Source organism: Heterodontus francisci, chromosome 13 (genome assembly GCF_036365525.1).
Source record: "Heterodontus francisci isolate sHetFra1 chromosome 13, sHetFra1.hap1, whole genome shotgun sequence".
Lineage (NCBI taxonomy): Eukaryota > Metazoa > Chordata > Chondrichthyes > Heterodontiformes > Heterodontidae > Heterodontus > Heterodontus francisci.
In genome coordinates, this window is record NC_090383.1 from 6,003,979 (window position 1) to 6,030,024 (window position 26,046).

The following is a 26,046-nucleotide window of genomic DNA, read 5'->3' on the forward strand; positions in this document are numbered from 1 at the left end:
ACATAGAACATAGAACATTACAGCGCAGTACAGGCCCTTCGGCCCTCGATGTTGCGCCGACCTGTGAAACCATCTGACCTAAACTATTCCATTTTCAGCCATATGTCTATCCAATGACCACTTAAATGCCCTTAAAGTTGGCGAGTCTACTACTGTTGCAGGCAGGGCGTTCCACGCCCCTACTACTCTCTGAGTAAAGAAACTACCTCTGACATCTGTCCTACATCTATCACCCCTCAACTTAAAGCTATGTCCCCTCATGTTTGCCATCACCATCCAAGGAAAAAGACTCTCACTATGCACCCTATCTAACCCTCTGATTATCTTATATGTCTCTATTAAGTCACCTCTCCTCCTCCTTCTCTCTAACGAAAACAACCTCAAGTGCCTCAGCCTTTCCTCGTAAGACCTTCCCTCCATACCATGCAACATCCTAGTAAATCTCCTCTGCACCCTTTCCAAAGCTTCCACATCCTTCCTATAATGCGGTGACCAGAACTGCACGCAATACTCCACGTGCGGCCGCACCAGAGTTTTGTACAGCTGCAGCATGACCTCGTGGCTCCGAAACTCGATCCCCCTACTAACTTCTTTGTTCTATTTTATTAACTGCTCGTCTTTAGAGGTACAGGGTGATTCTCTGGCTTAGGATCCCTCCAACTAGGGCCAATTTGGAGGGCCAGTTCTACACATCTCTCTCACCCCTGCCAAGCCCGTCCAGGAAATCCTGTTATACCTGGAGTTTGACTGAACCTCCGAGCAAACCTAAGGTTGAAGTGTGACTACTGCAATGTGACTGTCCCCATATAACGTTTGCAGGCGTATGGGTGGTGCATGGTATTAAATAGTTAATCGAAGCCACAGATCAGCAAATCAATCAGCTGGAATTTGAAGGTCACAGCACTATATTTAGAATCTTACCACATCTCCATGCCAAGTGAGCTCTTCCCAGAGGTTTAGACTTGCGAGGAAGTGGTACTGGACTCCCACTGACATATGCTGACGGAAGAAGCGTTTTCTCCTCTGTGGTGCTCTGCGAATAGGTCTTTGCAGCTCTGCTGATTTGCTCTGTCATTGTAAAAGCCTGAGAGCTCTGAAGGTACCTGCTGGTTTGGAAATGCATTATCACTCGGGGAGCAGTTACATGAGAGGCTGAACTGTACAGAGGTTGGTACAGGCTGTTACACTTACTCTTTGCGAACAGCTACTGACACACATGGGTAGAGAATTGTCCAGCTCTGTTTACAGGCCCAGAATCGACATTGCCCAAGACTATCCTGAAATTGGGCCTTTGGGCCTCTCTTCAATATGTTTGGCAAGCTGCTGCCGCTGCCCATGCACCTTCACAGGGAGCTCAGCCACTTCAGAAAACTAGCTTCAGGCCACTTGCCTCATCTGCACAAGCCCTCGGATAGATGCCAGGAGGGCAGTGGGAGGAGAGACGACAGCGAGAGGAGACAGGAGGGAAGAGATAGGAAGGAGAGAGGAGACAGGGAGGAGAGAGGAGACAGGGAGGAGAGAGGAGACAGGGAGAGAGCAGAGAGGAAAGAGAGAGGGGAGACGGAGGAGAGAGGAGACAGGGAGAAGGGAGGACAATGGGTGTAGGGCCAATTGCAGCTGGCAGGAGTGATGTGGGGAAAGGAAGAGAAAAATTAAAATGAAACTTGTCTTTTAGGTGGCAAACGTTGCGAGGCTATCCCCAAGACTGAAAACGCAGACAGCGGTCCCAAAAGGAGCAATAGCTTACTCCTTAATATATGCAAGAGGCCTAATGCCTGTTTCAGGCAGCCACCCTGATGCTTGTAAAGCATCTGAGGCTAATATGGCATTGTCAATTATCAGACGTCCTTGGCAGAAATACATTGGGGCAGATCAGGCAGAGGGCAGGATGCTGGTGGTGTGAGCCCACCTCTTGCCTTTTGGATCTGCTCCGAGGCCATTGGAAAGCTGCTCATTCATTTTGCATGGATTAATGATTGGAGACGGGAAAAGTTCCAGGGACAATGCATGGAGCCCAGCCAGTGCAGGCAAGTTAACATGGTGAGAGGGACGATCCTGGGGGCGTGGGGAGGGCTGCAGAGCATTGGGCATCGCAGGGAACGATTTTTAGGGACTCAGGAGGAACAGTAATATTTCTCCTAACCTCATTAAAAATTGCTTTGAAAGGTGAGCTGACCCGTTTTTAAACTGCATGTAGCAGTTCCTTCAAAAGGTCTCTGGCACTGAACCTGGCTCTGTGGCTCAGAAGGGAAGGGGGGAGAATAGGAGAGCGATAGTGATAGGAGATTCAATGGTTAGAGGAACAGACAGGAGATTCTGTGGTCGCGAATGAGACTCCCGGATGGTATGTTGCCTCCCAGGTGCCAGGGTCAGGGATGTCTCTGATCGAGTCTACAGGATTCTTAAGGGGGAGGGGGAGCAGCCAGAAGTCGTGGTACATATCGGTACCAATGACATAGCTAGGAAAAGGGATAAGGACCTGAGATGCGAATATAGGGAGTTAGGTTGGAAGCTGAAAGGCAGGACGAGCAGAGTAGTAATCTCAGCATTGATACCGGTGCCACGTGCTAGTGAGGCTAGAGACAGAGAGCGAGTGCAGCTGAACACGTGGCTACAGAGCTGGTGTAGGAGGGAGGGCTTCAGATATGTGGATCATTGGGATATCTTCTGGGGAAGGTGGGACCTGTACAAGAAGGACGGGTTGCATCTGAACTGGAGGGGCACCAATATCCTGGGCAAGAGGTTTGCTAGAGCTCTTCGGGAGGGTTTAAACTAGTTTGGCAGGGGGATGGGAACCAGAGCTACGGATCAGTGGATGGGGTAGCTGTTGAACAGGCAGATACAGAGTGCATAGAGTCTGTGAGGAAGGTTAGACAGTTGACAGGGCAAAGTTGCAGCCAGTATGATGGGTTGAAGTGTGTCTATTTTACTGCAAGAAGTGTCAAGAATAAGGGTGATGAACTTAGAGCATGGATCAGTACTTGGAGCTACGATGTTGTGGCCATTACAGAGACTTGGATATCACAGGGGCAGGAATGGATGTTGGATGTTCCGGGGTTTAGATGTTTCAAAAGGAATAGGGAGGGAGGTAAAAGAGATGGGGGAGTGGCATTGCTAATCAGGGATAGTATCACAGCTGCAGAAAGGGAGGTCATCGAGGAAGGTTTGTCTACTGAGTCAGTATGGGTGGAAGTCAGAAACAGGAAAGGAGTTTTATATAGACCCCCCAATAGCAACAGAGACACGGAGGAACAGATTGGGAGGCAGATTTTGGAAAGGTGCAGAAGTAACAGGGTTGTTGTCATGGGTGACTTCAACTTCCCTAATATTGATTGGAACCTCCCTTAGTGCAAATAGTTTAGATGGAGCAGTTTTTGTCAGGTGTGTCCAGGAAGGTTTCCTGACTCAATATGTAGATAGGCCGACTACAGGGGAGGCTATGTTGGACTTGGTGCTTGGCAACGAACCAGGCCAGGTGGCAGATCTCTCGGCTTGGAGAGCATTTCGGTGATAGTGATCACAACTCCCTGACCTTTACTATAGTCATGGAGAGGGATAGGAGCAGACGGGATGGGAAAATATTTAATTGGGGGAGGGGAAATTACAATGCTATTAGGCAGGAACTGGGGAGCTTAAATTGGGAACAGACGTTCTCAGGGAAATGCACAACAGAAATGTGGAGGTTGTTTAGGGAGCACTTGCTGCGACTGCTGGATAGGTTTGTCCCGATGAGGCAAGGAAGGGATGGTAGGGTGAAGGAACCTTGGATGACAAGAGATGTGGAACAGCTAGTCAAGAGGAAGAAGGAAGCTTACTTAAGGTTGAGGAAGCAAGGATCAGACAGGGCTCTAGAGGGTTGCAAGGTAGCCAGGAAGGAACTGAAGAATGGACTTAGGAGAGCTAGAAGGGGACATGAAAAAGTCTTGGCGGGTAGGATTAAGGAAAATCCCAAGGCGTTCTACACTTATGTGAGGAGCAAGAGGATGGCCAGAGTGAGGGTAGGGCCAATCTGGGATAGTGGAGGGAACTTGTGCCTGGAGTCGGAGGAGGTAGGGGAGGTCCTTAATGAATACTTTGCTTCAGTATTCACTAGTGAGAGGGACCTTGTCGTTTGTGAGGACAGCGTGAAACAGGCTGATATGCTCGAACAGGTTGATGTTAAGAAGGAGGATGTGCTGGAAATTTTGAAAGACATGAGGATAGATAAGTCCCCGGGGCCAGACGGGATATACCCAAGGATATTACGGGAAGCGAGGGAAGAGATTGCCGCGCCTTTGGCGATGATCTTTGCGTCCTCACTGTCCACTGGAGTAGTACCAGATGATTGGAGGGTGGCAAATGTTATTCCCTTGTTCAAGAAAGGGAACAGGGATAACCTTGGGAATTATCGACCAGTCAGTCTTACGTCGGTGGTGGGCAAATTATTGGAGAGGATTCTGAGAGACAGGATTTATGATTATTTGGAAAAGCATAGTTTGATTAGAGATAGCCAGCATGGCTTTGTGAGGGGCAGGTCATGCCTCACAAGCCTTATTGAATTCTTTAAGGATGTGATAAAACACATTGATGAAGGAAGAGCAGTGGATGTGGTGTATATGGATTTTAGCAAGGTGTTTGATAAGGTTCCCCATGGTAGGCTCATTCAGAAAGTAAGGAGGCATGGGATTCAGGGAAAGTTGGCTGTCTGGATACAGAATTCGCTGGCCCATAGAAGACAGAGGGTGGTAGTAGATGGAAAGTATTCAGCCTGGAGCTCGGTGACCAGTGGTGTTCCGCAGGGATCTGTTCTGGGACCTCTGCTCTTTGTGATTTTTATAAATGACTTGGATGAGGAAGTGGAAGGCTAGGTTAGTAAGTTTGCCGATGACACAAAGGTTGCTGGAGTTGTGGATAGTGTGGAGGGCTGTTGTAGGTTGCAGCGGGACATTGACAGGATGCAGAGCTGGGCTGAGAAGTGGCAGATGGAGTTCAACCTGGAAAAGTGTGAAGTGATTCATTCTGGAAGGTCGAATTTGAATGCAGAATACAGGCTTAAAGACAGGATTGTTGGCAGTGTGGAGGAACAGAGGGATCTTGGGGTCCATGTCCATAGATCGCTCAAAGTTGCCATCCAAGTTGATAGGGTTGTTAAGAAGGCATATGGGGTGTTGGCTTTCATTAACAGGGGGATTGAGTTTAAGAGCCGCGAGGTTATGCTGCAGCTCTATATGGTCCTGGTTCGACCACACTTGGAATATTGTGTTCAGTTCTGGTCGCCTCATTATAGGAAGGATGTGGAAGCTTTAGAGAGGGTGCAGAAGAGATTTACCAGGATGCTGCCTGGACTGGAGGGCATGTCTTATGAAGAAAGGTTGAGGGAGCTAGGGCTTTTCTCATTGGAGCGAAGAAGGATGAGAGGTGACTTGACAGAGGTGTACAAGATGATGAGAGGCATAGATAGAGTGGATAGCCAGAGACTTTTTCCCAGGGCGGAAAGGGCTATCACCAGGGGGCATAATTTTAAGGTGATTGGAGGAAGGTTTCGGGGAGATGTCAGAGGTAGATTCTTTACACAGAGAGTGGTGGGTGCGTGGAATGCACTGCCAGCGGTGGCAGTAGAAGCAGATACATTAGGGACATTTAAGCGACTCTTGGATAGGTACATGGATGATAGTTGAATGAAGGGTATGTAGGTAGTTTGATCTTAGAGTAGGTTAAAGGGTTGGCACAACATCGTGGGCCCAAGGGCCTGTACTGTGCTGTACTGTTCTATGTTCTATGTTCTATCACAATCAGGCTGCTCAGCGTGACAATGGGCAGAGCATGTGCAACCCTCTATTAGCACCTGAAAATTGCATCGCCATTGTACTGGTATCAGAGGACCTAAGCCGGTCAAGTACAACTTACCTACAACTTGACACTTTCAAATGTCAAGGCAACACAGAGACGCAACTGAAAACAAAATTTAAAATGGGTCACGTGGTCAAAAGAGTATAGGGTAAGTCGACAGAAGTTATGCTATGATTTTGTAATGCATGCACTTGGAATACAAGGATAATTGTCTGAGGCTCCCATCAGCTTTCTGCCATTGAAGAGAGTATAGATCAAAGACTCAGGGTTACAGTGTTGTAGCCCAGTCCCCACTGAGAATGTAGACCACTCAGTTTTCCCTACTGTTCATTTCTGGCCATCGCACTTCTCAAACAACTTACAGGCTTTGGAACAGATGCACAAAAGAGCAACAACAATGATCCCACATGCACAATAGAAAAACTGTGATGAAATATTCGAGAAATTTAAACTCTTGTCGGCCAGAGAGAAGCTTAACCGGAGACCTCACGGGATATATGAAGCATCAAATAGCACAGAAAAGGTGAACTCGAAATATTACTTAAAGGTCATTCATTTAATTCGAGAAAGGTAACTTTGAAATGGATTTGGAAAAAAATCTTTACCCTATAGGGAAATAACTGTATGGGATGATCCACCAGACAAGACAGTGAATTCAAAAATATTTGGGGATTTTGAGATGCAATCACCTGCTTAATGGACTGAGTTGAAATACTGGAGAATGACCTTTCCTCACACTGACTTTTGAAAGTTCTTAAGAGAACACCAATAAAAATGTTGATTAAAAAGACAAACAAACTTGTAACAAAACATTCCACAGTGGGGGAGAAAGGCAAGAGAAACAAGGAATGGCCGATTGAAAGTTGAACCCAAAGGATACCAAAATAGTCCAGACCTGTCCAACTTGTCCAATCCATGTCAACTCATCAAATGTGGTTGACTCTTAACTAACTTCTGAAATGGCCTCGCAAGCCAGTTAGTTGTAGGAGACTCACAACCACCTGCTCAAGGGCAACTAGGGATGGGCAATAAATACTGACCTTGCCAGCGATGCCCACATCCCAGGAATGAATACAAAAATCCAAATTCCTGGTCCATCTGAAATCCTTCCGGTTTGGATTGGCCTGTACCTTAGAGTCCGAGAGTCCTTTTTACAGCACATGAGGAGGCCACTTGGCCGATCTAGTCCATGCTGGCTCTCTGTAAAGCATTCCAGTCAGTCCCATTTCCCAGCTCTACCCCTGTTGCCCTGGAACTTTATTTCCCTCAAGTACCTATCCAATTGCCTTTTGAAATCATCGATTGTCTTCACTTCCATCTCGTAGGCAGTGAGTTCCAGATCATTACCACTCGCTGCATAAAAAGGTTCTTCCTCACATCCCACCTGCCTCTCTTGCCCAAAACCTTAAATCTGTGTCCCCTAGAACTTGCACCATCAGCTAATGGGAAAAGTTTTTCTTTGTTTGCCTTATCTAACCCTGTCATAATCTTATACACCTCTATCAAATTTCCCCTCAATCCCCTTTGCTCCAAGGAAACCGATCTCAGCTTCTCCAACCTACCCTTGTAGCTAAAATTCCTCATCCCTGGGACCATTCAATGTTCTGTTGCAGTCAGTTTGTATCATCCTCACTGTTTGCCACACCTCCAACTTTGATATCATTGGCAAATTTTGAAATGTTACTCTGTATTCCAACATCCAAGTCATTAATATATATATCAAAAAAAGCTGTGGTGCTAGCACTCACCCTTGGGGAACACGACTGTCTATCATCCTCCTTTCTGAAAACAACCATGTATCACAGAATTGTTACAGCACAGAAGGAGGCCATTCGGCCCATTGTGTCTGCACCGGCTGTCCGAATGAACATTGCACCTAGTGCCTCTCCCCCGCCTTCTCCCCGTAACCCTGCATATTCTTCCTTTTCAGATAACAGTCTAATTCCCTTTTGGATGCTTCAATTGAACCTGCCTCCGCCACACGCTCAGGCAGCGCATTCCAGGCCTTAACCTCTCGCTGCATGAAAAAGTTTTTCCTCATGTCACTTTTGATTCTTTTGCCAATTACTTTAAATCTGTGCCCTCTCGTTCTTGATCCTTTCACGAGTGGGAACAGTTTCGCCCTATCTACTCTGTCCAGACCCTTCATGATTTTAAATACCTCTATCAAATCACCTCTCAAACCTTCTCTCCTCCAAGGAAAAGAGTCCTAATTTCTCCCATATATCTTCATTACTGAAGTTCCTCATCCCTGGAATCATTCTTATGAATCTTTTCTGCACCCTCTCTAACACTCACATCTTTCCTAAAGTGTGGCACCCAGAACTAGGCGCAATACTCCAGCTGAGGCCGAGATAGTGTCTTATACATGTTCAACATAACCTCCTTGCTCTTGTGCTCTATAACCCTATTAATAAAGCCCAGGATATTGTATGCTTTATTAGCCACTCTCTCAACCTGTTCTGCCACCTTCAATGACTTATGCACATATACACCCAGGTCCCTCTGCTCCTGCACCCCCTTTAGAATTGTGCCCTTTATTTTATACTGTCTCTCCATGTTCTTGCTAACAATATGTATAATTTCACATTTCTCCACATTTGAACTTCATCTGCCACCTGTCCGCCCATTCCACCAACTTGTCTATGTCCTTTTACAGTTCTATACTAACCTCCTCACAGTTCACAATGCTTCAAAGTTTCGTATTATCTGCAAACTTTGAAATTGTGCCCTATACACCAAGGTCTAGGTCATTAACATATATCAGAAAAAGCAAGGGTCCCAACACAGACCCCTGGGGAGTTCCACTACAAACCTTCCTCCAGCCCGAGAAACATCCATTAACCACTACTCTCTGTTTCCTGTCACTCAGGCAATTCCATATCCATGTTGGTACTATCCCGTTTATTCCATGAACTATAACTTTGCTCACAAGTCTGTGTGACACTGTATCAAACACCTTTTGGAAGTCCGTGTACACCACATCAACAGCACTGCCCTCATCAACCCTCTCTGTTACATCTTCAAAAAACTACAGAAAGTTAGTTAAACATGATTTTCCCTTGAGAAATCCATGCTGGCTTTCTTTAATTAACTCACATTTGTCTATCTCAACGCGCTGTTTTCCGTCCTTAAGCCAATTATTTATCTAAGCTGACACTCACCCTCCTATTCCATGAGCCTCAATTTTATTAACCAGCCTTTTATATGGTACTTTGTAAAAGGCTTTCTTAAAATCCCTATAGAAAACATCCATTGCTTTCCTTTCATCAACCTTCTCTGTTACTTCATTAAAAAATTCAGTTAGATTACTCAGGTAGGATATGCCTTTTACAAATTTGTGCTGGCTCACCCTAATTAACTCAAACCTTTTCCAGTGCCTGTTGATTTTTTTCCCTGACTATTGTTTCTAAAATCTTAGCCACCACTAATGTTTAACTGACCAGCCTCTAGTTACTAGAAATGTCCTTTTCTTGAATGAGGGTGTCACATTTGCCACTTTCCAATCCTCTGGCACCTCCCCCATATCTAGGGAAAATTGGAAGATTACGACAAGCCCTTCTGCTTTCGCCATTCCCATTTCCTTTAGCAACCCGGGATGCAAGCCATCCGGACCAGGTGACTTATCCACTCTAAGCATAGCCAGCCTTTCCAGTACATCTTTCCTATCAATTTTCACACCATCCGTTATCTCTACCGTCTCCGCTTCTCCCAATATTTTGTCAGCATCCTCTTCCTTAGTGAACACCGATACAAAGTACTCATTAAATATTCTAGCCTAGCCCTGCGCCTCTAAGCATATATCACCCTTTTTGTCCCAATAGGCCCTACTCCACCTCTTACTACCCGCTTACTATTGACATGCTGGTAGAAAATTTTTGGGTTCCCTTTTATGTTATCTGCCATTGTATTCTCATTCTCTCTTTGCCAGTCTTATTTTCCTCTTTACTTCTTTCCCTTCTCAACTTACTGCATTTAGCCTGGTTCTCACTTGAAGAATTCACTTGACATGCATCATACACCCCCTTTTTTTTGTTTCATCAAATTCTCTGTCTCCCTCATCATCCTTTGGTTCCCTTACCTTTTGCCCTTGTTGGAATGTACCTAGCCTGTACCAGAAACATCTCCTCCTTAAAGTTCACTCATTGTTCAATACAGATTTTCCTGTCAATCTTTGGTTCCATTTTACCCTGGCCAGATCCCCTCTCATCCCATTGAAGTTAAGCCCTGTTCCAATTTTAGAAGTTCTACTTCAGATTGTTCCTTGTTCTTCTCCATTCCTAATCTAAACATTATGATACAGTGGTCACTCTTCCCCAAGTGCTCCCCCAAAGACACTTGGTCTGCTTGTCCCACCTCATTCCCCAGCACCAGACCTAGAAATGCCTCCTTCCTGGTTGGACTGAGAACATGCTGGTCAAAGAAATTTTCCCGAAAACATTGCAGGAATTTCTATCCCTCCTTTCCCTTTGCTCTAACACTATCCCAATCAATACTTGGGTCATTAAAATCTTCCACTATCATGACTCTATAGTTCTTACACATAGAATCATAGAATGGCTATGGCACAGAAGGAGGCCATTCAGCCCATTGTGTCTCTGCTGCTCTCTGAAGAAGCAATTCATGTAGTGCCACTCCCCTGCCTTCTCCCTGTAGTTCTGCACATTCAACCTTTTCAGATAATAATCCAATTCCCTCTTGAATGCCTTGATTGAACCTCCCTCCACCACAATCTCAGGCAGTGCAATTTTTTTAAATATATTCATTCATGGAATGTGGGCATCGCTGGCCAGGCCAGCATTTATTGCCCATCCCTAATTGCCCTTGAGAAGGTGGTGGTGAGCTGCCTTCTTGAACCGCTGCAGTCAATGTGCAATAGGTACACCTACAGTGCTGTTAGGAAGGGAGTTCCAGGATTTTGACCCAGCGACGGTGTAGGAACGGCGATATAGTTCCAAGTCAGGATGGTGTGTGGCTTGGAGGTGAACTTGCAGGTGGTGGTGTTCCCATGCATCTGCTGCCCTTGTCCTTCTAGATGGTAGAGGTTGTGGGTTTGGAAGGTGTCGTCTAAGGAGCCTTGGTGCGTTGCTGCAGTGCATCTTGTAGATGGTACACACTGCTGTCACTGTGGAGGGAGTGAATATTTGTGGGTGGGTGCCAATCGAGCGGGCTGCTTTCTCCTGGATGGTTTTGAGCTTCTTGAGTGTTGCTGGAGCTGCACCCTTCCAGGCAAGTGGAGAGTATTCCATCACAGTCCTGACTTGTGCCTTGTAGATGGTGGAAAGACTTTGGGGAGTCAGGGGGTGAGTTACTCGCTGCAGGATTCCTAGCCTCTGACCTGCTCTTGTAGCTACTCCAGTTCAGTTTCAGGAGTTCCAGATCCTAACCACTCACTGCGTGAAGATGTTTTTCCTAATTTCGCCATTGCTTCTCCTGCTTAAATCTGTGCCCTCTGGTTCTCAATCCTTCCATCAATGGGAACAGTTTCTCCCTATCTATTCTGTCCAGACCCCTTTTGATTGTGAATATCTCTACCAAATCACCTCTCAACCTTCTCTTCTCCAGGGAAAACAGTCCCAACTTCTCCAATCAATCTACATAACTGAAGTTTCTCATCCTTGGAACGATTCTTGTGAATCTTTTCTGCACACTCTCTAATGCTTTCACATCCTTCCTACAGTGTGGTGCCCAGAACTGGACGCAATATTTCAGTTAAGGCCAAACCAGTGTTTTATACAAGTTTAATATAACTTCCTTGCTTTTGTACTCTATGCCCCTATTGATAAAGCCTAGGATGCCGTATGTTTTATTAACCACTCTCTCAACTTGTCTTGCCACCTTCAATGATTTATGCACATATAACTCCATTATTGCTACAATGGCCGGAATTTTATGTTGGGCAGGAGGCTCCGCCAGGCCAGGGGAGCCAAACCGGGATTTTTCACTCCCCAGCTCCTTAATTGGCCTTGGGTGGGATTTCCACCTCCTTGAAGCAGAAAGTCCCGCCAAATGGAGCTACCAGCCAGTCTGCGGGCCAGCAGCTCTTAATCCCAGCAGCACCTCTGGGAGCGTTGGCCATTGCTGGGACTGCACCCAGCCATCAGAAGTAAGAAGAGATGACGGCCCCAAATGATGATAAGTTTCTGGGGCCTCGCCAGGGACAATCGGCTGGGCCCCAGTGAGGCAATTGGGGGGAGGGGTCACTTAGGAGGTGGGGGTCTGTTGTGTGGTGGGGGCAGTTGGGGCTTCAGGGATGGCCCTCTCTGGGGCACAGAGTGCCCAATCAGGAGGGTCCCCCCGCACCCCACACTGCAGCCCGCACTGCAGTCCGCAAGTAGGCCGCCAGGTTTTACCTGGCAGTGCTCTTGGTGCCTTTGCCGTCCGGCCGCTGACAGTAACATATCTGTGGCAGTGGGTGGAGGCCCTTAAGTGCTCGTTAATTAGCCATTTAAGGTCATTGATTGGCCTGGGACAGGCAGACCATTTCTTGTCGTCGCCACCCCGTATTGGGAACTGCCCCCTCCGCCTCCCATTCGATTTTCCGGCCTCCCCTTTCTCCCTTCCCTATCTTTTCTGAACACTTTGTATCCTTGAATATTAAGTGCCCAGATCTCACCATTTTTAAGCCACGTTTCCATTATTGCCATTACGTCATATTCCCTCAATACTATTTCTGCTTGTAGCTCACCATCCTTATTCACCACACTTTATTGTGTTTTCATACATGCATTCTAAACCTGTCTTTGTATTCCTTGTAGTCCTACTCCTATCTAATATGCTACTACTTCCTTCTCTGGTACTATCCAACACTCTCACTCCTTTATTCCTCTCTTCTACTTCTATATGCTGATGCCCACCCCCCCTGCCAATTTAATTTAAACCCTCTAGTGAACATCCCCACGAGGTCATTGGGCGCTGTCCTATTGAGGTCCATTTTGAATAGGTGCCTCCTGCCCCAGAAGTGGTCCCAATGTCCCAAGAATCTGAAGCGCTCCCTCCTGCACCATGCCTCAAGCCATGCATTATTCCTCCTTATTCCAATTTCTACTCTCACTAGTGCATGGCATTGGGAGTAATCCAGAGATTACCACCTTCAAGGTCCTACTTTTTAACTTCCTCCCTGGCTCCTGAAAATCTGACCTCCTTTCTGATGTTAATAGAGGGATAAATATTGGCCAGGACACCAGGGGGAACTCCCCTCGCTCTCCTTTAAAATAGTGCCACATGAACTTTCACATCCACAGAATCTCAGAATAATACAGTGCAGAAGAGGCCCTTTGGCCCATCGGGTCTGCATCGATGCATTAAAGATACCTGACCTGTCTACCTAATCCCATTTGCCAGCACTTGGCCCATAGCCTTGAATGTTATGACATGCCAAGTGCTCATCCCGGTACTTTATAAAGGATGTGAGGCAACCTGCATCTACCACCCTCCCAGGCAGTGCATTCCAGACTGTCACCACCCTCTGGGTTAAAAAGTTCTTCCTCAAATCCCCCTTAAACCTCCTGCCCCTCACCTTAAACTTGTGTCCCCTCGTAACTGACCCTTCAACATCCACCTGAGACAGCAAACAGGACGTTGGTTCAACATCTCATCCAAAAGACAGCACCTCTGACAGTATAGCACTCAAGGGGGCAGCTTTGACTTTTGTGGGCAAGTCCTGGAGTGGGAACTGAACCCACAATGGTCTGACTCAGGTGCGAGTGCTACTAACTGAGACTCACACAAACCTTGCAAATGGCATTTGTAGCTCTTAATATGCAGAAAATAAGAGGTCTGTAATAGCTTTTGAGGGCCGAAATTCATCAAATTCTAGCAATAATTATGACAAACAGGAACAAAGCATGCAGAACTCCTGGAGTCTTGATAAATACCAAAGAGGAAAGCATTGCATTTAATCCTAGGAATTAACAACTGCAAGTAGCCCCAGTCAAGCAGAAAAAATAAATCCACCATTGGCTACAAAAGCCAATGTTCTTACTTCAAAGGTGAATGCTGAGCCCCACTGCTTCTTGGCTGCTTGGTGTGACTGCTTCTCTCAGGCTGGAAAGGAGCTGCACTCTGTAACACAAACAGATTCCCCCATAAGAAAGAAAAGGCAATAATAGGGAAGAAACCTCTATGAGGTGGGAGTCCAGAGATTTCACTGAAATGAAATTGAGAGCATTGAGAGGGAAGTCCTGCCTCTGTGAAAATCAACTGAGCTTAAGCATTAAGCCTCTTTTTTTTCGGCAGAGTCCTCTAAATATTCACCCTAACTAAGCAGGAGAGGTTTAACAACATTAAAAATCACTTGTGAAAACAACAATTTGCATTTATTCCAGAGTTTGGGGCCCCGGCAGATGAAGGCACGGCCACCAATCGCAGAGTGATGAAAGTTGGGGATGCACAAGAGGCCGGAATTGGAGGAACACAGAGATCTCAGAGGATTGTGCGGCTGGAGTTACAGAGATAGGGGGGGGAGAGGCCATGAAGGGATTTAAAAACAAGGGTGAGAATTTTAAAATCGATGCATTGCTTAACTGGCAACCGATGTAGGTTAGCGAGCACAGAGGTGATGGGTGAACAAGACTTGGCGCGAGTTAGGACATGGGCTGCAGCATTTTGGATGAGCATAAATTTTACAGAGGGTGAAAGTGGGAGACCATTGTACAGTTGTTACAAATGAAGAGCTAACCTTTCCTCCATAATCTTCTATTGATTTCTTTCACATCCACAAGAAAGCAGGATTTAAGGGCACAGTGTAGACCAGGCAGGAGGCAATGATCATTGGGCAGTGACACCAATCTTTGTACAGATCTTTTCCAGCTCAGAGACTGTGAAGGCTGATGTCATTCCTTTCTCTATACACCACTGTCTACCATCATGACTCTATATATAACAGTTAAAGCTCGATATACCACAACAGTTACTGCTTGTCAAACTAACAAGATACATTACGTTAAGAAAAAATTTGCAGCTCAATGACTGACATTTCATTTGTAAAATAAAATTGAACTGCTCTTTCGCTTACCATGGTCACACTTGGGAGCCCACTCCTTATTAAATTCTCGACAGGGAGCACATTGTTTTTCACCAGCAGTCTTTTACAAGTGGTCAGGTTTTCAATGTGCCACTGAAGGCAGAGGTTCATCCACACTAATTCCACCTGAAGTCTCACTTAATAGACTGTCTTTGTTTGCTCCAAACACTCAGTAGGGCGCAGCTCAATTTCCCAGAGCAACTTAAATGTTGAAAGTGAGCAGATTTCATGCATTACAAATGTCATTCAAATAATATTGGATCTGCCCTTTAATGTTAGTAAATATAACTGAATAAATGATTACACCATTACATTATCTTCTCTTTATTTTTCCCATTCCCTCTCCAATATCTAAACGAGTGGCGCAGTGGTTAGCATCACCCCACAGCTCCAGCGACCCGGGTTCGGTTCTGGGTACTGCCTGTGCGGAGTTTGCAAGTTCTCCCTGTGACTGCGTGGGTTTTCACCGGGTGCTCCGGTTTCCTCCCACAGCCAAAGACTTGTCGGCTGATAGGTAAATTGACCATTGTAAATTGCCCCTAGTGTAGGTAGTTGGTAGGGGAATTGAGGGGATGTGGTAGGGGACATGGGATTCATGTAGGATTAGTATAAATGGGTGGTTGATGGTCGGCACAGACTCGGTGGGCCGAAGGGCCTGTTTCAGTGCTGTATCTCTCTATGACATAAACAGAATATTTTTGATTGTACACCATCCCTTTATCAGATGGCCAGGGGGAGTGGGCTCTCATGCTGGGAGTTTCCTTGACCCTCCAGCTTTGCAGAACAACAAGAACTTGCATTTATATAGCAACTTCAAGGTAATAAAACTTCCCGAGGTGCTTCACAAGTGCAGTTATCAAACCAAGATTTGACACTGAGCCACATAAGGGGATATTAGAACAGTTGGTCAATGGGATAGGTTTTAAGGTGTGCCTTAAAGGAGGAAAGAGAGACAGAGAGATTTAGGGAGGGAATTCCACATCTTGGGGCCCAGGCAGTTGAAGGCATGGTGCCAACCGTAGGGCAAAGGGAGTGAGGGATGCACAAGAGGCTAGACTTGGAGGAATGCAGAGTTCTTGGAGGGTTGTCGGACTGAAGGAGGTTACAGGGATAGAGAAGGAAATGTATATAATACACCAGAGCTTTATATTAAAAAAACTCAGATGCATATCGCTATACTTTAGACATGGTAATTTTCAGGGAAAATCACAGACCTGGATTTTGCAGTCAGGGTGAAAGTGACAGCGCTCACCACTGACCTCACAGAAAGTTCTCACAAAGATCTGCAATATCTGTGATATGGATTTCCACTTTCCCAATGTTCATTTGAATCTTGTGCCACATCAAGGGGATCTCTAATATAATAAAAGCAAAATACTGCAGGTGCTGGAAATCTGAAATAAAAACAAGAAATGCTGAAAATACTCAGCTGGTCTGGCAGCATCTTTGCAGAGAGAAGCAGAGTTAACGTTTCAGGTCAGTGACCCTTCATCAGAAGAGGATCTCTAGGTGCCCAGCAAATGTGATGTCATCAAGCAGAGTAAACAGCCAATCATTTTTATTCAGAGATACAGCACTGAAACAGGCCCTTCAGCCTGTGCTGACCAACAACCACACATTTATACTAATGCTACATTGATCCCATATTCCCTACCACATCCCCACCATTCTCCTACCACCTACTTACACTAGGGGCAATTTACAATGGCCAATTTACCTATCAACCTGCAAGTCTTTGGCTGTGGGAGGAAACCAGAGCACCCGGCGGAAACCCATGCAGTCACAGGGAGAACTTGCAAACTCCGCACAGGCAGTACCCAGAACTGAACCCAGGTCGCTGGAGCTGTGAGGCTGTGGTGCTAACCACTACGCCACTGTGCCACCCCAACCACTGCGCCACTGTGCCGCTGTGAAGTATTCTCACAGACAGCAAACCAGGAAGTAAAATGACTGATTATCCTTCACTTTTAATTACATTTTATAGAGAGTGGAATAAAAATTGGGACATACGCATTATAAGCTGAAATATCATACACAAACTTTTGAAAAAATAAAAACTTGCAATTTTTATCACAATGGAAAAATTTGACATTACACAGATATAAAATTTGTTTTCTAGGGAGAGAGAGTTTATTCAGCAGTAGCTATAACTTAGTACGCTGTTAAAAACCTCATGAACAAAATGTAACTTTTTATGGGTTTTTAACAGCGATATCACAGTGTAAAAGAGGATGTTCTCATGAGTTCAGTTATTTCTAATTGACTGCCATCTGCAGAGACTCCAGGAGTGCACCCTCTGGAGAAGCACAGAATCGCTGATAGCAACTTCTGAATTTCCACATTTAACGGCATATGGGTTGACTCCAGAAGTTGCTGTCAGTTTAAGAACTGTAATAATGGTGAACACTGATAGTTTCACTGTTATTATCACTGCAAAATCAGGGCCACTGTTTCATCAACGCACTAAGGAAATCATAGCAAAAATTATGAAAAATCGGGGTGTTTTGTGGTGGCCGAGCTACTTTTATTTTGCTGGAATTTGTGGTGATGTGGATATTGTAGTTGGCTGAGGATTCTGCTACATTCTGGGTGTTACCTTGTGTACTCGGTGTTGTAGCTGGGTTTAGTAGACAGGGTTGATAGAGATGCTGATCAGTGCTGAATGCAGAGTCTCTCAGGAGGGACAGTCCCAGTTAGTGCTCGTTAGGTGGAGTGTTCAGTCATTTCATGGTGGGGTGTGGTCAGGTTTAGGTCCAGCACTTTGTGAGCATCTAGGAGGATAGTTTTGGGGAGGTGGAAACGGCCAAATATTTGCTGAGTCACACTCAAAATGACAGATCTTATGTTTATCCTATCCGATCTTCACAACTAAGTAAACACCAGAGTTATCACACATCTTATACCAGATAGATGACATTTTTTGTATGGGCTGATTTCTGATTCGACACAAGGCGGCACAGTGGCGCAGTGGTTAGCACCGCAGCCTCACAGCTCCAGGGACCCGGGTTCGATTCCGGGTACTGCCTGTGTGGAGTTTGCAAGTTCTCCCTGTGTCTGCGTGGGTTTTCTCCGGGTGCTCCGGTTTCCTCCCACAAGCCAAAAGACTTGCAGGTTGATAGGTAAATTGGCCATTATAAATTGTCACTAGTATAGGTAGGTGGTAGGGAAATAAAGGGACAGGTGGGGATGTTTGGTAGGAATATGGGATTAGTGTAGGATTAGTATAAATGGGTGGTTGATGTTCGGCACAGACTCGGTGGGCCGAAGGGCCTGTTTCAGTGCTGTATCTCTAATCTAATCTAAAAAAAAGGCCACCAGCACATCAGGAGGTCACTCAACACAGCAACCCAACTCATTCATCTAATTTATATAAGCTCCTTCTGTTACTGGTGCCTTGGGCATGGATGTCATTAGACTTTGCAACCCTGAAAGACTGCAGTTCTAATTGAAAGGGAATGCAGCCACTTAAAGGGAACAGGCTACATTCAGAGTTTGATCTAGGAGTAGGCATAGAAAACAGAGTGGTGGGAAAGTGATGGAATATTTCTGCACCATAGCCCCTATTCAATAGCTGATGACGAGGATGTGCACAAGTGAGTTCAAGGAGAGTTATCCTATTGAGCGCACCAGTAGACCCTTCTCAAAGAACGGTAGTACACCATGCCTGGCAAGGGTAATGCTGAGGTTCAACACTGTCTACAATATCTGGGATCAGACAGAAGAAAATTACAAACTTTAAGCAATTTAGCAAGGTAAGGCTACCCCAGAGCACCATTTCCCTCCTCGTACCATTCATAAACCTAAGCTCATCCAAAGCTCTGCTGCCCATATTCTAACTGGCGCCAAGTCCTGTTCACCTTTCACCCCTGCACTTGCTGACATAGATTGGCTCCCGGTCCGAAAATACCTCTATTTTAGAATTCTCATCTTCATTTTCAAATCTCTCCATGGCCTCAACCCCTCCCTATATCTGTAATTTCCTTCAGCCCTACAACCCTCTGAAATCTCTGCACTCCTCCAATTCTGACCTCTTGTGTATCCCTGATGTTAATCACTCCACCGTTTGCGGCCGTGCCTTCACTTCTTCATCTGCCAAGGCTCTAAGCTCTGACATTCCCTTCCTAAATCTCTCCATTTCTCTACCTCTCTCTCCTCCTTTAGGACGCTCCTTAAAACCGACCTCTTTGATCAAGCTTTTGGTCACCTGTCTTAATATCTATTAAGTGGCTCGGTGTCAAATTTTTATTTGATAATCGCTCCTGTGAAGTGCCTTGGATTTATATACTACGTTAAAGGGGCTATATAAATACATACTTTTCTTGTTGTTGAATGGCCCAATATTCCATGCCAGAAACCTTGTTAACATTTACTGCTTGTTTATACCAAATTCTAACATAGTAATGTTACAGCTCTTTGACGGTATCTAAACCAGACTAATAACTCAGTAAGAGACACATTCAAGCTGGAATGTAGAATTGATAACTTTTATCTACTCACAACTTCCAAGGACTTCACACGTCAAAATAACTGTAACCAAAAAAAATGGTCACGTAATGACTTCCAAATGGACAAAGCTTGGACACATGACCACTCTACAGGTCTAATGGCTCTACATTGGGAAACACATCAGTACCCTGATGACAGTCATGTCATGTTATTCTTTATGAAAACGATGAATGTACGCCCCATGTTGACATATCTGCAGCTTGATATACTCGTAGGCAGTGCTTTAGCTAGTATTAGATTTCCAGCCACAAATCAGACAGATAAATAATTACAGCCAGTAATCCAATCGAGCAGAGTGGTGTGCCAGCATTATTGTTAAACTTTGCTAATTTTACTAAACTCTTAACTGGGTGATTGTTACATAACGCACTTACTGTTCCCAAGTTGCCTGTATAGTGATTGTAATTAACTGTAATGAAATAGAAATTGTTCTTGTAACTACTGATTTCTTCTAATTGGCTTTTCTCTGGTAAAATTGTAAATCCCAGTAAGATAAAATGTTAGAAATGCTGACCAGAGGAAACATTCATGAATTCATTTAGATTGTTGTTAAATTATCTTGCAAAGTAATTTTTCTCCATTATGTCCCGCTATATGTTCTGCTGACGGGTCACACCTGAAGCATTGGCCCAAATCTTGCAAGGCGGGAATTCTCACGGCGCTCCCTGTTAGTTTGATTTTTTTTTTGTACCCTTCAGCTTAAATATAATTTGTGGATTAACTTGCTGACCGTGCGGTGATGGCAATGGAACATCTGGGACCTCAGTAGATGAAGGGGCCAATAGACTATCTCAATAACCAGGGAGATTTAAGGATTAAGAAATAAACAGAGGAATAACAGAGAATAAAATAGGGTGAATTAGAGTTAGGTACAGAAAGAAAAATAAAGAGAGGGAAAGAAAGATTGGATTAAAAGAGAGAGAAAAAATAGAAACAGAATGGAAAAGCAAGAAAAAACATAAAATTTTCAAATTACAATTTTTAAAAATTTCTAGCAGCAATTTACTGCCTGCAGGAATGAGACAACAATTTAAATTGTTCCTTTTGTGGACCAGAGGGACTAATGGACTGATTACATTAACAATTATACTGTTGTTAAAAGGGAACTTACATTGATAATCATCCACCTGAACTTTCTGCAATGAGTTCAATGGGCAAGTAATGCCAAATCTGGTAAGTTCTTAGAAATAACAGGGAGGCTAAGGGCGAGATTGAGTGCAGCAAATGGTGGAGTTGTAAATAGACCTGGAGATTCACAACTCATGGTGTATCTCTTCAGCCCCTGAGCATATGACTGATTTGCGCAGTAATAATAGTGCACACTGTTAAAACGCCATTATTTTTCTGGGAAGCTTTGGCTCATTAACATACCTTCTTCTCTCGGCTGCTGATCAACATGTTGTACAGTTGCTGAATTCATTGTTTTACCTCATTAAGTTTCCAGCACTTAGAGTTTGCATGTCAATATTACAGCATTCACTGTTCCGCTTTCTAACCCCACAGTGCACATGTCCTGCAATTGCCTAGAGCTAAAAGCACTAGTTCATTTCTAACAGCAGGTTATCGGGTGAGTGGGTGATAAAACTGCCTCACTGAGCTCCATCATTGTATGGAAATAGTCAAATGTTAACACTATCTTTTTGAACAATAATTCAGCAGAGACTTGTTTTTGAGGAAGCTAATGAGACATTACAGTCTACTTTAGCCCCTGATTATACCAATAAAACAATTACTTTTGTTTAAAGTATGGCATAGCTACCATCTATGTACTCATCCATGATGATATTATAATACTTACAAATCTGATCGATCACTGAATAGGCATTAGTCCTTGTTGAAGACTTACATTCTAACACTATGTTTACACTCAGTGCTGTCAACTTTTGCAAAGTCCAGAACTAGCCACGGGCTAGGACGAGTGACATGGTTTAGGAATGAATTTGGGGAATGCTTCCCAAATCATAACAAATTAGTGCAAACACAAGAGTGTTATTTTCAAAACAGCTCAATTAGGAATCAGTGAAATTAGGAGCTGCCCCAAATAGATATGGGCTACAGTCCAAATGGGACTTTGAACTGAAACTATGTACAACCATTGTATTCTGTGTTTTGTGAGAGCGAGATTTAATTGCATCACATCAGTCCTGGCTCAGTGGGTTGCACTCTCACCTGAGTCAGAAGGTTGTGGGTTCAGAGTCCCACTCGAGAGACTTAAGAACAAACATCAAGGCTGACACTGACAGAGTGCTGCATTGTCACAGGTGCCGTCTTTTGGATGAGATGATAAACTGAAGTGGACGTAAAAGATCCCATGGCACTATTTTTGAAGAAGAGCAGGGGAGTTCTCCCCAGTGTCTTGGACAATATTTACCCCTCAATCAATATCACAAAAAACTATTATTTGGCCATTATTATATCGTTGTTTGTGGAAGCTTGCAGTGTGCAAATTGGCTGCTTTATTTCCTACATTACAACAGTGACTACACTTCAAGAGCAAAGGCCTGCTCAGGTCAGGGAAACAAAACCCGACCCGAACCTGACAAAACCACATTGGACCTGAGTCCGACCCGGCCTATGTCCCTCCATTTTTTCCCACGCCCGACCCAACCTGAGCCCAACCCCGACCTCGACCCCAACCCGACCCGAGCCTGAACCCGACCCGACCCGACCCGAGCCCGACCCAACTTACCTTCCACCTGCAGCAATCTGCAGAAATCTGCAGTGTGAGAGTGATGACGCCATAGAGACGCTCACTCGCTCACTGCGCAGACTCAGAGTTTCCCTCCTTGACGTCCCAGACTCCCAGCTCAGGTGGGTTTTTTACTTTTAACACTTACCAGCAGAGCAAAATGCAATACTTACTTTGTGTGTGTGACCCTGACCCGACCCAACCCGACCCGAACCCGAAAGCCGGACCCAGAAGAGCCACCCAACCCGAACCCGAACCCGACATGTCGTCGGGTCCCGCCAGGTTCGAGTCGGGTAGCAGGCCTTTGTTCAAGAGTACTTCATTGGCCATCAAGTGCTTTGGGATGTCCTGTGGTCATGAAAGGTTCTATATAAATGCAATACTTTCTTTTATTTTGCATTGCGATCTGACAAAAGGTGACATTTCAACTCTGTTTCTCTGTCCACAGATGCTGCCAGACCTGCTGAGTATTTCCAGCACTTTGTTTGTATTTCAGTTTTCAAGCATGCGCAGTATTTTGCCCGTTGCATTGCATTCTGTGTTTGCTGAGAGAGGGGTTTAAAGAGGCGGCAACTCATAGAGCAAAGGGCCCTGGGAGGTTATCCTTGCTCCTGAGGAAGATCCTGGAATGATGGGTGGTTTTGGCAGAGGTCAGAAAAGTGCAGTATAACAGATGATGGATGGCAAGAGCTGTCATACATCGAGTATGTTCAAGTTTGTGCCCCTTGGGTTCAAGAGAGGAAAGTGGGTTCTGTAATAGATAAACAACCAGAGTGGGAGACCATGATAGTTTTATTCTGAAAAAGGGGCCTTCAAAGATCACGGTGAGGCATTGGTTAAGCAAATCAACAGTTGCAGAGGTATCATGATGAGTAAAGAGAAAATGGAAAGTATGGTTATAAGCTGTTTTCGGTCATGGGTGGATGGTGAAACATGGAAACATTCGGAACAGGAGGAGGCCATTCAGCCCCTCGAGCCTGCTACCCCATTCAATGACATTGTGGCTGATCTGCACCTCAAAATCCATTTTCCTGCCTTTGTTCACTATCCTTTGATATCCTGATCTAACAAAACTTTCACAATTTCAGTCTTGAAAGCTCCAACTGATGCAGCATTCACAGTCTTTAGGGTTGAGAGTTCCAGATTTTTATCACCCTTTGCATAAAAAAGTGCTTCCTGATTTCACTCCTGAATGGCCTAGCTGTGATTTTAAGATTATGTCCTCTTATGTGATTGGAAGTGGATGAGTGGTTTAGCTGGATGGGGTTGCTAAGGGAGAAAAGGAAGCATACAGAGATTGCCTTGTCAGTGATCAAGACTACAGGTATAGAAAGTCCACATGAGAAATGGCAATGGGGCGGCCAAGGATAACAGTGGACAAGTTTATTCAGGGATGAGATTGAGGGAAGACTGGAGGGTGACATTGAGGTGAAGCTGGAAATCACAGAGGATGAGGAATTGCTCAGAACTGGGACTAAGGGAAAGCTGAAAGGAGGACATCCCAAGGAGAAGATGGCATGTGGCTTGGGGGAGGGTAGAGGACAAGATTTTTAAATGAAAGAGCAGGGAGATAGAAGAAGGTAAGGTGCCTGAAGGAGGAGAAAATACCAGATGTGTTGGGGGGAGGGAGCCACATGTTAAGGACTGACCTGAAGATAAGGCCTACACCATATAAGCAAAGTGCTTTTGCAAGATTCCATTTCAGAATAAGGCTTTCCGTGTAAACATTGCAGTCTAATTAGGCAGCTAAAGATTGAAACTTTGTTTAGTCAAATCTGTCCTTGCAAAATTTTGAGTAGAGGAGGTCACCAGGAATTCTTATCTTGTGGTTTATTGAATGGTTTTAGGGAAGTTTGGGAATGTTATGACTGAGGCTGGAGGAGTGCACTGTCTTTCTCTAGTTCCACTTCTCCACGGGTCACAACATATGTTTAAATGTTCACCCAGTTACCAATACAGCCAATTATACACTCTATTTTTATGTCAGAATATTATCCACCAACCTGGTTTCTCCTAATAAACAGCAAAAGTATTAATTTATTATAAAACAAGACTTAGTCAATAAAGATGCAAAGCTTTAACACAGTTTGAAATATGACAGTAAATATGTATATATTTCCCTTCTATATATCAACACACACACTGGTTAAAGGAAAAATTAAGATGCTTTGACCAAAATACTTGTTAATTATTGAAGAAAAAGGTTAAGATATGTTATGTTCTAGATGGCATACAGTTCGTTCAGGAGATGTCGAGAGGAAGTCTTCCAGAAGCTTCTCAGGAGAAATGCTGCTTCAGTTTCTCTATTTCTTACTCTTGATTCTCAGAGTTTCTCAAAGAGGTGGAGAAAAGATGAACTGGTCTTCTCTTTTAGCAGGCTGACCCCCAACTGACTCAAAACAGCATTCAAAAATGAAACCCAGTCTTCACCACCATAAATCTTGACATGTCGCTTCTCGGTAAACAACTCCCATAGTCAGAAGGCACCTGCTGTTTATTGAGCTGAAGACATGTGACATTCAGTACATTTTTTTAAACAGAAAGCTCAAGTCCTTCCAATGACCTTTTTTTTAAAAAAAAAACAAAATCCAGCATCTATGAAATCACTTCAGTCCCAAATGAGTCCATCTGAACCAAAAGGTTTATTAATGGCCTTTAGGAAAGGAAATCTGCTGTCCTTACCTGGTCTGGCGTACATGTGACTCCAGACCCATTGCAATGTGGTTGACTCTTAAAATGCCCTCTGAAATGGCCTAGCAAGCCACTCAGTTGTATTCTTCTTCTTCTTTGGCCTCCTTGTCTCGGGAGACAATGGGTAAGCGCCTGGAGGTGGTCAGTGGTTTGTGGAGCAATGCTTGGAGTGGCTATAAAGGCCAATTCTAGAGTGGCAGACTCTTCCACAGGTGTTGCAGAAAAAATTGGTTGTCGGGGCTGTTACACAGTTGGCTCTCCTCTTGTACTTCTGTCTTTTTTCCTGCCAACTGCTAAGTCTCTTCGACTCGCCACGCTTTAGCCCCGCCTTTATGGCTGCCCGCCAGCTCTGGCGATCACTGGCAACTGACTCCCACGACTTGTGATCAATGTTACAGGACTTCATGTCGCATTTGCAGACGTCTTTAAAGCGGAGACATGGACGGCCGGTAGGTCTGAACCAAAAGGTTTATTAATGGCCTTTAGGAAAGGAAATCTGCTGTCCTTTCCTGGTCTGTCGTACATGTGACTCCAGACCCATTGCAATGTGGTTGACTCTTAAAATGCCCTCTGAAATGGCCTAGCAAGCCACTCAGTTGTATTAAACCGCTACAAAGTGTAAGAAAAGGAATGAAAAGGACAGACCACTCGGCATCGACCTAGGCACTGGAATCGACAATGCCAAACCCAGCCCTGTCGACCCTGCAAAGTCCTCCTTACTAACATCCAGGGGGCTTGTCCCAAAGTTGGGAGAGCTGTCCCACAGACTAGTCAAGCAACAGCCTGACATAGTCATACTCACGGAATCATACCTACAGACAATGTCCCTGACACCACCATCTCCATTCCTCAGTATGCCCTGTCCCACCAGCAGGACAGACCCACCAAAGGTGGTGGCACAGTGATATACAGTCGGGAGGGGGTTGCTCTGGGAGTCTTCAACATCGACTCCGGACCCCATGAAGTCTCATGGCATCAGGTCAAACATGGGCAAGGAAACCTCCTGCTGATTACCACCTACCCCACACCGCACCCACCCCCCCCCCCCCCCACCCTCAGCTGATGAATCAGTGTTTCTCCATGTTGAACACTAATTGAAAGATGCACTGAGGGTAGTAAGGGCACAGAATATACTCTGGGTGGGGGACTTCAATGTCCATCACCAAGAGTGGCTCGGTAGCACCACTACTGACTGAGCTGGCAAAGTCCGTCAACTAGGCCTGCGGCAGGTGATGAGAAAACCAACAAGAGGGAAAAACCTACTTGACTTCGTCCTCACCAATCTACCTGCCGCAGATGCATCTGT

The 26,046-nt window shown here is 45.0% G+C and overlaps 1 protein-coding gene across 3 annotated transcripts in view; it reads right to left on the reverse strand.

Annotated features, from left to right (window-relative positions):
- LOC137376202 (uncharacterized) overlaps positions 1–26,046 on the reverse strand; it is a 175,401-nt gene that overhangs the window by 67,906 nt on the left and 81,449 nt on the right. For 2 of the 3 annotated variants that reach the window (XM_068044301.1, XM_068044299.1), the window contains 2 exons: positions 13,814–13,893; positions 922–1,106 (listed from right to left, as the gene is read on the reverse strand). In XM_068044301.1, coding sequence (XP_067900402.1) covers positions 922–1,106; positions 13,814–13,893 — 265 coding nt within the window. The remainder of the gene's footprint in view (positions 1–921; positions 1,107–13,813; positions 13,894–26,046) is intronic. The other variant, XM_068044300.1, reaches the window with a different exon arrangement.